General features: G+C 37.4%; 1 protein-coding gene across 3 annotated transcripts in view; it reads right to left on the bottom strand.

The window, feature by feature from the left end:
* TMEM260 (transmembrane protein 260) overlaps positions 1-15,121 on the bottom strand; it is a 71,856-nt gene that overhangs the window by 46,822 nt on the left and 9,913 nt on the right. For all 3 annotated transcript variants that reach the window (XR_005532249.1, XM_039255134.1, XM_039255135.1), the window contains exons 4-5: positions 1,773-1,950; positions 62-175 (exon numbers count right to left, since the gene is read on the bottom strand). Coding sequence is in view for 2 of the 3 variants with exons in the window: in XM_039255134.1 (XP_039111065.1) it covers positions 62-175; positions 1,773-1,950 (292 nt within the window). In the remaining variant the exon portion in view is untranslated. The remainder of the gene's footprint in view (positions 1-61; positions 176-1,772; positions 1,951-15,121) is intronic.

Raw genomic sequence — 15,121 nt, 5'->3', positions numbered from 1 at the left:
GTGTTATATTGGGCCTTAATAAAATATTACGAATTTTCATTAAAAACACTCAAAAACCTACCTTCTCTTTTAAAAGTCGGAAGAGAATCCATGGTATTATGCACAAAATATAGAGTACTATTGTGTGCTGATTACATAAGCTAAGGCCACAGCAGAAAGCACCAATTTTAGCTATCTGAAAAAAAAAATCTAGGTTAAAAATTAATATAAAACCCGTAAGTAAGTACAATGGTAAAAAGCTATTCTTTATATTAAAGCCAAGCACTTGTACCATAGGTCAGGCTAAAGTCAACCTCTTAGATACAACCAGTCACACTTCAACAGACACTAATATTTATCACCACAATTTTTTATAATATTGCCCATTCTCATCAAATCATTGCAGTTTGACCTTACATGACCGCCTTCAAATTAAGTTTCCGAAACTTCTGTGCGATGACTAGATCAGTCCTAACAATAATAGGATACTGTGTCATTCAAGTAAAACATATAACTAAAGCACAGTCATTTTTTCTGTTTCACTTTTTCTCCTATTAAATAAAGTATAACAGCAGTGCCTGGGTGACTCAGTCGGTTAAGTGCCTGACTCTGATTTTGGCTCAGCTCATGATCTTATGGTTTGGGAGTTCAAGCCCTGCATCAGGCTCTGTGCTCACAGCTTGGAGCCTGCTTCAGATCCTCTGTTTCCCTCTCTAAATAAATAAATAAATAAATAAATAAATAAATAAATAAATACATGTTTAAAAAGTTTCAATAATAAATAAGTAAAATAAAGTATAATAATTTTACTTGGAAACCAGGTCATGGGTGCTGTTTTTGCTTTTTTTGAAATATACAATTTTCATAATCAGAAAAAAGTTTATTTTGAACAAAAAATAAACTCTAAAGCAGCAGAGAAATGTTTATGGAAACCCCAGATAAACCAGGATGTTCTTCTGTTTATATATTCTTCAGCAACAAAAGGCTGCCTATAGCAAGATGGTTTGGTACTTTCCAATGTGTGGACTGTTAACTCCTAGAAGACAGAGTTCCTTCACATTTCAAATGGTTGTGATATTAGCATTTGCCTTAAAATTCATGGTAACCTCTTCTGAACTACTTTGTTTATGCATTTGATACTCTTCTCATAGTTAAAAAATAATACAACTTTTTTTTTCTTTTGAGAGAGAGAATCTTAAGCAGGCTTCACACCCAGCATGGAGCCTGATGTGGGGCTTGATCTCGTGACTGTGAGATCGTGACCTGAACCAAAATCAAGAGCTGGATGCTTAACTGACTAAGCCACCCAGGTGCACCCACCCCAATAGTACAAATGTGGGTAATTTTGGCAATTAGAGAGTCAGTCAATGTACCATACTGACATACATATAACCTAAGGTGGTCAGTCTGGAGCTTGGCCTCTTACAACCCCATTCCCCCCCCCCCCCCCCCCCCCCCCCCCCCCCCCCCCCCCCCCCCGGCATACATGCACCTACACACGACGGTGGGACTCACCACCAAGCCTATCTCTCCCATAGGACTTGGAGGGGTTTCCAAACCTCTCATTCTCCAGAAAGCTTCTGAACTCAGAGAGGAAAATGAGTCCCATGTTTTATGAAGGCTATCATGGGTCACCATAAAAGAACTCAGAATATTTTCTCTCTCGACATGCCTAGATTACCTTGACAGTAATCAGAACAGATACTCAGTGCCCAAACCAAAGTTAAAAAGAAATATAGCAACTGTCTAAAAATTAAACAAAAAGTGACTTCACTTTGATCAAAATAGGTTACCTTTGATCTTTCTTTTGCGGTTGCTGCCTCCTCAAACTGTACAGTAAGAGCCATAAGCAGCCCCACAAACAGATTGTTTAAGCTAAAAACCTCTGCTGCAATGGACCACTGCCATGTTAGACGAGAGAATGAAAACACCCCCGCAGCAAGGATTCCTCCAGCATGTGAGCCAGAAAGCCTGCAAATACAGATAACATGAAATCTTCTTTCCCGACAAAAAGAACCGACTTTATTTTCCTTTTTATAAACTGTAGCAGCAGAAATTATGACAGTCACCCAGCCCTATCCCAACACATTATATGGTTAATACATTCCTTCCGTGTAATAATTTCTTTCCACACGTTTTAATTAGCAAGCCCATATATTAACGTATTAATACAAGGGAACGAACCAGCGGGGTCTCCTGTGGACTGAATGAGGTTTAGTTCTTAGACGGAACCTCTAAGATTTGAGCCGGTCCAGAAAGCCTGAAGTGACAATAGCTAGACAGATAACAAACCTGAGTCACTTTTCTTGCTATAGCCACAACGAAGGATGGTCTGGTTAAGACGGAACTATGTTGAATTGTAAAAATTAATGAAATGGCAGATGACTATTCAGGAATGCTCTTTCCCCCTTCTTGTGGCATGTTTGGACCTAGGCACCTGTCACACGACCACACTAAAGAGTGTATCTCTCAACACAGGGCAAAGACGTCTTCATCACAATATTTGGTGATTTTAAGACCTTGAAAGCTAAGTTCTTAATTTCCAATGATTTCTTCTGGATCAAAGTTGAAGTTGAAAGCGATATATTCTCTTTTTTAAAAACAGGGATGGAAATGTGAACTTCATGAACACCAAAACAATCAAATGCTACACTTGGAAAAAAATTTCTCAACCCCAATGCCAACGAGAGCCAGACATTTCAAATTGATCAGGAAGTTCGATCTCAATTCAGAAATTTGATCTGAGACTAGCAACGTGGTAGAATATGCTAGCACATATCAAAGCATAGCAACTTCCTATCTTACTAGAAGTCTGAAATGATGAGAAAGCTGTTACCAAATATCTCTTTCTAACATGTGTTATGATTCAGCAAGCATTACGGAGTCTAATGGTTACAATATTATGTGGCCCTAAGTCATCACTTTTAAACTATATTGTTTTGTGTAAAAAGCTGTGGAGTAACTTTGTGAAGAAGTTGTGGCCTTTAAGCAAGCATTATAGGAAAAAAAAGTTAAAATAAAATTTTGATATCACCGAACTTGTTTTTGAGGTCCTCCTTCCAATTTCTTTCTTTTTTTCCCTTATAAAAATCATCCGTTTATTTCTTTCAGAGTTCCCCATTCTTCCAATGACCCTGATTCAACACATTAAAGGCATTTATTCCTTTTAAATTATGTTCCAAATTCCTTTCAACTTGTACTCATACTACCTTAGACTCAATTATTTTAATAGTTTCATAAGTTGTCTTCTGTTTTCCAATCAATTCCTCAATATAACATCACATTAAACTTCTAAAAACATGTTCTTTATGATTACCTAGCCCCCCCAATTTAAGGACTCTTTGTAGCCTGTAGGAAATGAGTTATGTTGGAATCCAAGCTCCCAACAAATAGTACCTAGCCACAAATTACTCTCTACCATTGTTATTATCTACCAACATTATTATCTCTACCAACCAGTTAGGATCCTCAAAATTCCCTATTAAGACATGCCTTTTCCCAGTGCCATGCCTCTGCTCATGCTGTACCCATGAACTCAGTGTCTTCGCGGCCTCTATTTATTCAACCTCTGCTCTTTTCTCACATTTCTCTTCAATCCCCGGGTTTCTAGCTCATCTTGGAACATGTATGGCATGTAACTGCCTGTGATAATTATTCTGACATTATATTTGAAATGTGAACTGGAGTTAAACTTCATTGATATTGGAAGTCTTTAGCTCCAAGCACAGAAAGGGAACTTAGTGAATGAAAGAATAAATTAATCTTAAAGAATGGTAACATTCTTAAAGGAATTTCCATGGTTCATCTGTCAATATTACTTTGGAAAGTCAGCATAAGATATAAGATTCCTTCCTCTACTTAAAACATAAATTAGCTTCCTTGGGAAAATGCCTGATTCCAGGTCTGTAGTAGCTCAAGTATAAAATGAATTTGAAGTATCTTGTTGCAGAACGTAAGGAAGTGTTCAGGAGGGGACATGACAAAAGGACATGGCGTGAACTTAAAGGGGCCAAATCAGAGATAATTTGAACATCAATAATTATAGTAATAGATTGTAACCCAATGAATAATCTATAGTGATATAAATAAATGGGAGAAGAGAAAGTCCATTGAAAGTCAACGACTAATAATTGTAGAAGAAATGATGGACTTGGGAGCCATCATCATCAGAATAATGGATACCAAAATTAGTGGCTAACAGTTTTGCAGCAACAGAAATATGTACATAAGTCTAAAGGTATCCCTCTAGAAATAGATTATCTGCAAAAGGAAAAATGCTAACTTTACAGTGGTAAACCTGGCAGACACAATCTTAACCACATGATCAAAGTTAAAGCCCAGAAATGGGACAAACATCACAAACTTCCCGATCTAATCCAATCAAAAGAACAGAGCATCATTTCTATGGTAATCTTGCCAAAATGTATTACCTCAAGCTACAGACAAATTCAAATTGAAGAACATTCCACAAAATAACTGGCCAATATATACCCCCTAAAATGTCAAGGTCTTCAAAGACAAAAACAAAAAGCAAAAAAAAATACAAAAAACAAAAACAAAAACAAAAAAACCCATGTGCCTGTATGAAGAAGACTAAAGCAATACAACAGAAGAAAAGGCATGATCTCGAATTTTCTTCTGCTAAATAGGATATTATTGGAATAATTGGCAAAATCTGAATCACCTCTATAGATAACAGTGTTGTATCAGTGATAACTTCCTGACTTTGAGAAGTATACTGTGGATATGTAAGAAAATGTGTTTGTTTTTAAGAAACACATCTTGAAGCACTTAAGGGTAAAAGGGTACCATCTATGCAGCTTACTCTTAAACGGTTAAAAACAAAACAATACACATACATGGCTTGTGGCTAATGATACTGAGCATCTTTTCAAGTGCTCATTGGCTATTTGTATGTTTTCCCTGGAGAAGTTTATTCAGACCCACTGTCCATTTAAATATGAGGTTGTCCTTTGTATTATTGTAGAGTTCTTCTCCACTTCCTTTTGATACATTTCTTTTCTGCGAAACACAGCCAGAGTCCATTGCTTGCATCCAAGAGCCCTGACTGAAACAAACTGCCTTCCCTCTTTGTTATTTCTATTACATTTTCAAGGGAAACTATGTGAGAAAATTCTGAAAATAAGTGCTGAAGATGCTATAGCTTTGTGACAAACAGAAGAGACGGCAGTATGTCTAAGAACAGAATGCGTGCATCCATACATAGGATATGTAGAATACAAAACATTTTGGAGGCCTCATTTTACTATTTGATTTGCAGTTTTCCTAGTAATGTATATAAGCTAAGCTTGTACGAATTCCATTGATTTCAGCAGCCTATTGTAAACAGTGAATATCCATTAAAACACACGTATTTTAACAAACTGCCTTTAAATCTGCTTTATGCTAAGATTCAGAATCGATCACCATTTATTGACCATGTAACGTGTATAAACAAGTGGGCTAAGAGAAACAGAGACAATTCAAAACATCTGTTGGGGGTAAACTCTGCAAGTTGAGGAGGGGCACATACAAGGATTTGCACGCGGTGAAAAAGGCTCAGGGAGGCTGCAGAGACTGCGGACGTGGAGTGGCAGGATCCGTGAGGAAGGATCTGGAAAGGCTGGATAGAGCCAGGGCTAGCGGCTAGGACAGAAGGATAAGAGGGAAGGGAGTCTGTAATGAACCACGGGACCTAGATTGGATGGGGAAGGAAGCAAAGCAGCAGAGGGCTGATGAAGACAATAAAAAGGATAAGCAAAGGGTTCTAGGTCTCAGTTAAATGGAAGACAAGTGTAGAGGCATCAAGGAAATGAGTGAACTGAAAACTAAAGTCATGTCGGGTAGTGGAAAGTCGGCTGGGGAAGGGGACATCGAGCTGACAAAGGGTGGAACAGGCCAGTTAAACAAGACTAGATGCTATATTGAAGGCAGCCTGTGAGGGGAAAGAGTTTAATGAGGCTGTTCTCAAAATCATAAGATTTTCATTAAAACTATGTATTTGTCCCAAAAGACAAGCAGTGCAGCACACATAAATAAGTCTGCAAGTTGAGTGCTGTATAGGAAGACAGGTGTGCGGGCTGGTGCCATGACATCATATGCATGCTAACAAGGACACGTGACGCCCCACATTGGCACACTGCAAGCCGGGTCTGTGCTCTGCTGACGAGTCAAAGGCTGATGTCTGCAGTGGGAAGCATGAGGAGTTCCTGAAGACTCTGGCAGTCTGCAGATTGTTCACTGAACTCTGCAGCTAGGCAGTCTCGGTAGATTGTCCAAGGCATCTTACATTGTCCCAGCTTGCTTCGTTTCACCCGAATGAGATGGAGATAAATGACTAAAGAGCAAGTTGAAGTCAAGATGATTTCATGAAGACATTTCGGGGTCATAGTTAGGCTCAGTATTAGCTTCCTGTTGTCCACATCCGTAGCCTCTATCCTCTGTTCTCACTTTAGCATTCTATTAAAATAGCACCCAATTATCATCCAACTGCCAAATACAACAGGCTCCCGGGACCTCTCTGTGGTCCTGATCCCAGCCCCAGACACTACTGAGTTGACCTGGGCTCCTCGTGCCTCCGGCGTTCCTTCCGTGTTTCTGGATCTTCCTTCTGTGTTTTTTCTCTGAGTGGTTCCCCTTCTTCCGTTATCACTTTCAAAGCTGGTATTTCTAAGATTTCATTCTCACAACTCTTCTCACTCTTACATACTCCACATGGATGGCCTTACCTACTGTCTTGACTTCAGCTACCAACTACAAACTGAAGTAACCAAATCTGTCTCGTACTACCTCCCCCTTAGTTTCGAACTGACACATCTCCAACTGAGTGCTGAACACCTCACCACAAGCCAGTCCAGCTCTGGAGGTCCCCCAGAACCTGAGTGTCAACATGCGCAAAATTAATGTCTCATCCTCTTCCCTAAAGGATTCTTGCTCCTGTATTCTTTCATTATCTAGTTTAGTTACCTAAGAAACCTAAAGTCATTGTCAAAGCTCCTGTCCCCGTCTCCATGTCAAACATATCATATCCTGCCAGTTTTACTTCATAAACATTTTAGAAACTCATTCTCCTCTCCGTCCATACCGCTACTGCCGTATCTCAGCGGTTAGACTCACATCAGTTCAACAGCTTTGTATGTTGTGTGTCTGCGGCCCTCGGCTCACCTGTTCCACCAAGAATGAAGTCCAAAACATATTTCATCTTGCACATTTCTGCCTCCAACCCGGTAATGACTTCTCTTTGATTATAAAACATTTTTCAAAGTCCTCACTATGACAGGCAACACCTTTTATGAGCTGGTCTCAGCCTACGTGCAGCTTCATTTTTTGAAATAACCCATCTCATAGTTTGTGTTCGAGCAAGGCTAAACAAGTTTTAAGTCCTGTACTTACAAGCTGTTTCTCCCCATCTCTGGGTTTCTTTGCGGAGTGCTGTTAGGCACACCTTTCCAAGTTTTTCCTAAAGTACTTTCACTGAGACTAGCGTAGTTTTCTCCTTCTCCGGATTCTACTAAGCTAAATGTATTAAATGGGTACTGAATAGACATGTTTTTCTGTTTCTAAAACTTTACAATCCTGAGGAATAGAAAATTTTAACTGTAACCTAATCAAAACATAGTAAGGAAGTCAGATATGGGGAACTTAAAATCCTCTAAATAATGTATTACAAAGCCAACAGAATTATTTTGGGCTATTGATAGCACCATATGGCCATTTCATATTTGTGCGTTTTAAACATTAAAAGTATATCTCACTTTACATATATAAGTGCACATGTCCCTACAAAAGCCTTTTGATTTTTAGAAAACTAAACGGTTTTCTTCCTGTATGTTTCAGACATACTTTATCTTTAGTTTTTAATGCTCTCTGACTAACAATGGTTTCTAATCATCTCAGCCTAAGTCCAAGTATTTCCAAATAATGCTTTATAAAGTTACTTATGCCACTATTTAAAATTAGTCTTTTTATTAATTGCAAAAAAAATGGAAAGAAAAGGTGTTTGGTATTGGGGTAAATTCTGTTTAAGAAGCATGTTGTTTTTCATTGCTTTGCTTTACTATTATAAAAGTGGTACCTTAGTAACAAATGAAATTAAGAGAAATATTAAAGGATTACTGTTTTATTTTGTTACATTAATTTTTATTATGCTAATTTTTGTTATATTGATTTTTTTTAAAATACAGCGATGTCCATATGGGTGTATCTTATAGAAACTAAGGAATAATCCATTTTTCCATCCCATACCTTAATTTGAGTGCTTAAATCTTCTTTTGGCAAGGATACAGAAATCATAATTTATCTAAAAAAATTTTATATTACTTTATCCCTTGTCTATAAATAAGTATTTCAAAGGTGATAAGAAAATATAGACTTACAGTACTTATATTGCCTTTCACATACTGATGTATACGGAAAGTTCCTTAAATTTTCTCATGTCTTTCAAGAAATTTCAAACAAGTTTCATCTTATGTCTTATTGAGTCAAATATCAATGAACCATCCATACCAATAAACCACTAAAAGTCTGAGACAGAAGACATTAAATGTGCAAAAGATTTACCCAAGTGATGATATAAAAATCACATTGATGAATATGTCTGAAGGTGAATCTAATTTTTAAGCAAACAAGATGACTGAGCCAATCTTTTTATTGTCTGTTTATGTATGAATCTTTAAAAAAATGTATTTTTGTATGAACCTACAGAATATCTACAGTCTCCAACTAATCCATCATCGATTCTGATTCCCGGAGTCTTTGTTATTTGATGAGCCTACACAAATATGATTCCTCTGAACGAAGGGTGCCCTGGAGTGGATGATTAGACAAATTAGTTATAATCTCTTTTGGGGAATAATTTTATTTTTTAATCTATTAACTTATTCATTAAAAACAAATTTTTTACAGAGGGGGAGCGAGAACAAGTGGGAGAGACAGACAGAGGGAAAGAGAATCTACACTCCATGCTGAACATGGAGCCCCGATGCAGGGCTCGATCCCAGGACCCTAGGTTCATGACCTGAGCTGAAATCAAGAGTCCAACACTCAACTGACTGAGGCACCCAGGCGCCCCTTGGGGAATAATTCTAACCAGAACACATATTCCACTATTTTCTTTTTTCCTAAAAAATCTACAACATACAATTTGGGGTGGGGGTCAGAATTAAATTATGTAAGTAGAAGGAAATGCTATTCACATACCTTTTGGGATGCAATACTATTAAGTGAATTGGTAGGCCAAGCTTCTGGCTAAGTAATCTTTCTCTTAGAAACATATAGAAGAACGGGTGCCTGGGGGTGGCTCAGTCAGCTGAGCGTAGGACTCCTGATTTTGGCTCAGGTCATGATCCTGCGTCATGGGATTGAGTCCCACCATGGCTCAGTGCTGAGCATAGATAGAACCTGCTTAGGATTCTCTCCCTCTAACTCTCCCTCTGCCCATCTTTCCCACTCAACTCCTCTCTCTCTCTCTTCAAAATAAAAAAATCAGTAAATAAAAAACATATATAGAAGGAATGTCCAATCTGACATTATTACTTAAGCATCAGTTTTAAATAAAATTGTTATCCTGCGTCCACAAAACGAGCTGTTTGGTATCAATCCATAAAGTCAAATGTACGGATGGACTAAAAATAGAAGTAGCTTCAAAATAAGGGTAGACAACTATCATCTACCCATAGATGCAGTCTGAGGATTTTTTTTCAAATGAAAATGACATAATTAAAAACACCATTGTGTTTTCACCTGGCAATCCAAGGGTCCCACTTTTCATTTTCATTTTCTTCTTTTGAATAAATATGCTTAACTATTATTTTTTACAAATCAACTAAGGAGTCAGTAAATTTATTTATAGACACCTAACACGTTAAAGTGGCATCTTAAAATGAGCTCACTGAAAAGAGGCACATTTTTCTACTGACACTGATAAAACTGCTTCAACAAAAAAGAGAAATTCAAAGGATATGGTAGGTAAAATAGGAAGTCTCTTCACCAGAACTCAAGAATAACTCGCAAAATAGTCTAAACTATTTTCCATTTTAACTTAAGGACACCTTATGATGGCTTAGACACAATATGAGAAAAAATGTTTTCCATTCTCATTTCAGTTCTCATAGAGCCTCATAGAAGGAGGTCAGAAAACACATATACCATTACTGCGATCATTTTAATAATACAACCACTATATTGTAAAAGTTAGTCATATGTCAGTACTAACAATCAAAATCCAAGATTTTACACTTTGAGAAACAGATGCTGAATTTAAGGGCTCATACTAATGGAGTAAAGCAGTGATACAGATGATTCAAAGTATCAAATAATCTAAAAGTCACTGAAGTCTGATTTATTTTATATAAATAAACATATTTTTGTGTTACATGTAAAATATATTTTCCAGATATTTGCAGTAATTAAACCTTCTGAATGGCTTTGTGCTTGGGTTAACACGAATGTCACATAGTTCACATTCTAGTAAAGTACAGTGGTGAGTCAGTTAAGAAAGATATACCATGAGTAGGATAGACAGTATGGGAAGGGTGGTCAAGTATTTAAAATTTCATTCAGATAATGCAAATAACAAAAATTCTCCACTGGGGTAAGGAACATGGGGTAAGGATTCAGATCATCCTAACAAATGTGAAGCTCAGAAGTCTATGGTTAATACACAGGGCCTTCCTCTTGGGTCCACAAAATCCATGAGACCTAGATAAAATTCCTAGGAAAGGTACCGACTGTGCAGGAACTTTCTCACTGATGGAATACTCTTCCTCTGTTGACACAATGGATAAATCAGGAGGTTACAATTTACACCACTGACACAGGTTTGCTATTGATGATAAGGTATATTTTTCTTTCCGCTACGTGGTATTTGATTTTCATGTGTAGTCCCATGTTTGTCTAACCCTCAATCAAAAGGCAAATAACAGAAACCCGAGATTCTTTCGGAACACACATTTGACGTGCCTCATAAAATTCATGAATGTATTTGTCTTCAGTGTTACTTGCATGCAAAGGACCCAACATGGAAGGTACACGACCTTCCCTTCTCCTCTGCAAACTCCCGCTTAAAGTAAGCAGGATCCAGCAGGCAGGCCACAACGCAGCCTCTGAGAATTATTGTTAAGTAATTACTATTAGTGCCAACTCTTAATGACGACTAAAAACACGTAATGGCTTACGGGGAAGAAGTAAGGTAAAGCAGGACCCAATGAACAGCAAATCTACCACCCCCACCCTCCCAAGTTCTTATCTTTCTGGGTCTTGTTCATGAAAACTATATAATTGTTACCTTCTGGCTCAATCACATAATCAACACTTATCTATTTATCTCTTCAGTACACGTGGAAAAAGGTCAAACTGGGAAGCCAGCTATTTACTGTTGAACTTCTCTGGCCATGGTAGTTCACTCACCCCCCAGGTGCAACAAATACCCATTGAGCATCTAATATGCTCCAATACTCTGTGGGCATATTATAGTCAGTGGCCACTTAGAGAACAGTAGAACCTAAATTTTTCTGTTCATTTTAAAGTTTGGACCTAATTAACATAAACCAGTCATTCGGGGCATGGTATGTTAAAGTTACATCTTGGAAATTTAATGAATTAATTAAAAAAATAAAATTACATCTTGGAAGCCACCACCACTGCATCTTAAAAAACGTAAAATACTTCCATCTTTAATAACTTTGCAAATAATCCCTTTTTTCACATTTTATAAAAATTTACTTTCACTCCAGATAAAATCCTACCAAAGTCTGTTCCATTTCATGAGATTCCATCAAAAGGAAAACTGGTTCTAGCCTGAACCAGTTTACATAAATATCAACTACTACTATGCCAAAAGGAAAAGTACAAAGTATTATTCCTGATTTTGAGCCACTAAATAACACTGGGAGACAAACTGTAAAGTCTTCAGAAAAAACACAACTGAAACAGAGGAAGGAAGATTATGAACAGCTTCCATAAATAAAGTATAATCACACAATTCCCATTAAAATCAGATTTAAGCATTAACCAATACATTAGAAAGTTATTCAAGGTTTAGAACAATTCCTTTTATTATATCTCATCAGCTTATGCCTAAATATCTAAAGGAAAAAACACTGAACTGAGCTTTCTAGGAATCACCATCATACACTTTACTAAGTTTTCATGGTATGCCAAATAATTTGCACGAACTCTTGGAAGCAACCTACTTCAAAACATAACTCCCAAATTACACATTTGCATCATATTTTGTTTGAAATGTTTAAAAGACACAGAAGACCCCAAATCAGCCTATACTCAAGCTTGACGATGTATTTTATATTCACAGCAAACCTGGATGGTTAAAAAGTGTACTCCAGCCAAATGTTCTCAGAGGCCTTGGCCATGCCAGGGGCATCATGCTAAGTCCCTTTTAACCCAAAACTTAGAAGATGCTGCCTACTTTTTTAAACATTTAAGATACGAAACACGTACGAAGGAAACTTAAAAGATCCAAGTAACTCAACTCGGCAGAACGAGGGTATTCAACTGTTTTCACCAGCAACGCTAACCAACTCGATAAACAAGTGAGATTTAGCATCAAGTAGTTTCATTATGCGTGATGAAGCCTCTCTTAATACTACAATTCCTTCAGACGGCCTTCTGTGTTTATGGCTTTGAAAAGTAGCACATCTCCTATCATCTGTGAGTTGTGATCCATAACTTCATTTGTGATGTTAAGAGATATATGCATTTATTATGATAGCCCTAATGACTGCTGACTAGTTCCAGTGGCAACATCTCGGCAGGAAACAGATTTAGCAATTTGAATGTTTTATAAGTTTTTGTAATTGAGGAAACTTTTCATAATCTGACATTTGTTAAAACCACTTATTAGAAATTATGCAGCACAGTAGCTGTGGAAATATGAGCTAGCTTCACAATTATAAAGTCAGCCTATGCAGCCCTTTGCTATTGTATATAGTGGCATAAACCCCACAGCGGCCTATCAGCTAACTGGCAGGCAGGGGGCTGCTCTATTCAAAGTGAGAGATACAAGCTGCAGGGCAAAAACCTGGCAGCTCCCATCTGACCCCACAATCCCCTACTGGTGACAGCTCCAAGCTCCATGGCAAATTAGGCCTTCTCATATTACAATTGGAGAAGACAGATTCCATTAGCAGTATCTGAAATTGAGTGGAGAGCTGCTCTGTTATCAGACTTGACTCATAAGCACTGCTATTAATCAGAGCTATGATAGCATTTATATATTTCAAGCTATCTGCTGCCGCTGTGATATTCTGCTACAAAGGGTTGATGGGACTTAGGAAAGTGAACAATAGAGCTTTCTGGGAAAAGCAGAGTAAATCAAGAAAGTCTATGACTTCCGCACATTCTGAAGGGATTGCGGTTTACATAAATTTTCTCCCAATTGGAGATTGAGCTCTTCCTCATCTTACACATGGGATTTAGTTGTCACTCAATGGTAACAGCTGTGAAAAGGTGAAGCGGCCCACCGCTCAGAATATTGCCTTCGCTTTTAAAGCAATTAACCCATGAACAGGAGGATACCTGGTGATATCAAAGGGATTAGGCCAGCCGGCGCGTTATTAACATTTCCTTGAACTAATTCTAACTCTGACTAGCTGTCAGCAAAGACTCTACAGTCTTAAAAAAGAGTTTTCGCCCTGCTTTTCTCCCCCTTCAAAACGAAGTGCTGCTATTTGAGCCTAATATGTCCCTCTACTTATAAGAAAATGCAAATGAACCAAGCTCTTAATACGCTTAACCGGTCTGAGTCAATGCAATTTTAATACAAGTATGAGGGAAATATATGATCAATTAACCAGGGATCAAGACAGATATTCTCCTGAATGGAAATTAATGCTCCAGTACTTTCCATTCTTCTTCAACTACAAAAACTTGGGGCCTATTTGTTACTTATGCGTAGTTACCTCTGAAATTAGGAAGAGCTTCACATTATTCTCTATGGCAATAATCTAAAATACTCTTTGAGCTGGAAAATCCAAATGTCCCTTAAGCAGGCGATTCTACATTCTCGAAGGTATGGCATTTTAATTTTCTATTCTTTATTGAATGGAGTCTTAGCTGAAGCTGTAAGGATCGCAAACGCAGCGCTCAGAATCAAGAATTCCTCTTCGAAAAGTTTTAGCCAATTCATTTTTAGCGGCAGCATAACGTTTAGAATTATATCGCTTACACAAAATAAAGTACCCCATAAATAAAATACTTGGCACAAAACAATCCGCCAGAAGATATTTAAATATCGCTGAAACTGGTTGTAAGTTCTTTGTAGTAAATAGGCATAGTTTCAATATACCTTTAATTATTATGAATACTCCTCTGTTCTGGCTAACGTGGTTGACAACAGGGATCTGGTTTCTTACTGTACAATATTAACGGTGTTAGAAGGTTTTTTTTTTTTATGTGAGTGTTCTAAAACAGTACCTCCTAGGAAAAAAACCCCAAAAAATTGTTTAATGGTTAGTGACTCTGTCTTAATTCCTTAAAATAAGCACTGGATGTTGATTATAAAAACTAAAATAGTTTTGCTTTCAGTCACATGAATCCCCAACAAGCACTGTTGAATGAATTCTTCTATAGTTCCATTTGGTCCATAATAGTTTGGATGGGATATGCTGACTCTCGAGCCTATTGCGAATATATCTCTTGCCCTGTAACTTCCAAAATAAATGATACAAGATACACCCTCATCTGAGATCATAAGCAATTTAAATCTTCCTTGAGGTAAAGAATTTTTTTCAATGCTCTCAGCATACTCCCTCTTCTTTTAGTGATACCAGAACATATGAGATGTAAGGCACGCTGACATTCAGCGATTGTGATTTCAGTGCTCCTTCCTTACTAAGCATATAGGACCTAGCTTGATATTTCTTACAAAATAAGTTTGAAATTCAAGTGCTAAGCAATGCTACGGCGTGTTCAGATTTGTGATTTACAAGGCCTATAACTTCTTAAATTTTGTATTAATAGGATTTGTGAATTTCAAACATGACACCTTAAATATTGTGCTCTGAAACTTAAAAATTGTTCACTTCAATGGCCTTGAAAGAGAAAATCCCAGTTCCTACGAATCACTGTGTTTCGTAGTCTTAAAAACATAGATGCACATATTAATAAAATGAATACTATTTCATAT

The sequence above is a fragment of the Hyaena hyaena genome, unplaced genomic scaffold (assembly GCF_003009895.1).
Source record: "Hyaena hyaena isolate Hyena2069 unplaced genomic scaffold, ASM300989v1 scaffold_509, whole genome shotgun sequence".
Classification (NCBI taxonomy): domain Eukaryota; kingdom Metazoa; phylum Chordata; class Mammalia; order Carnivora; family Hyaenidae; genus Hyaena; species Hyaena hyaena.
This window is presented reverse-complemented; position numbering and strand designations above follow the sequence as displayed.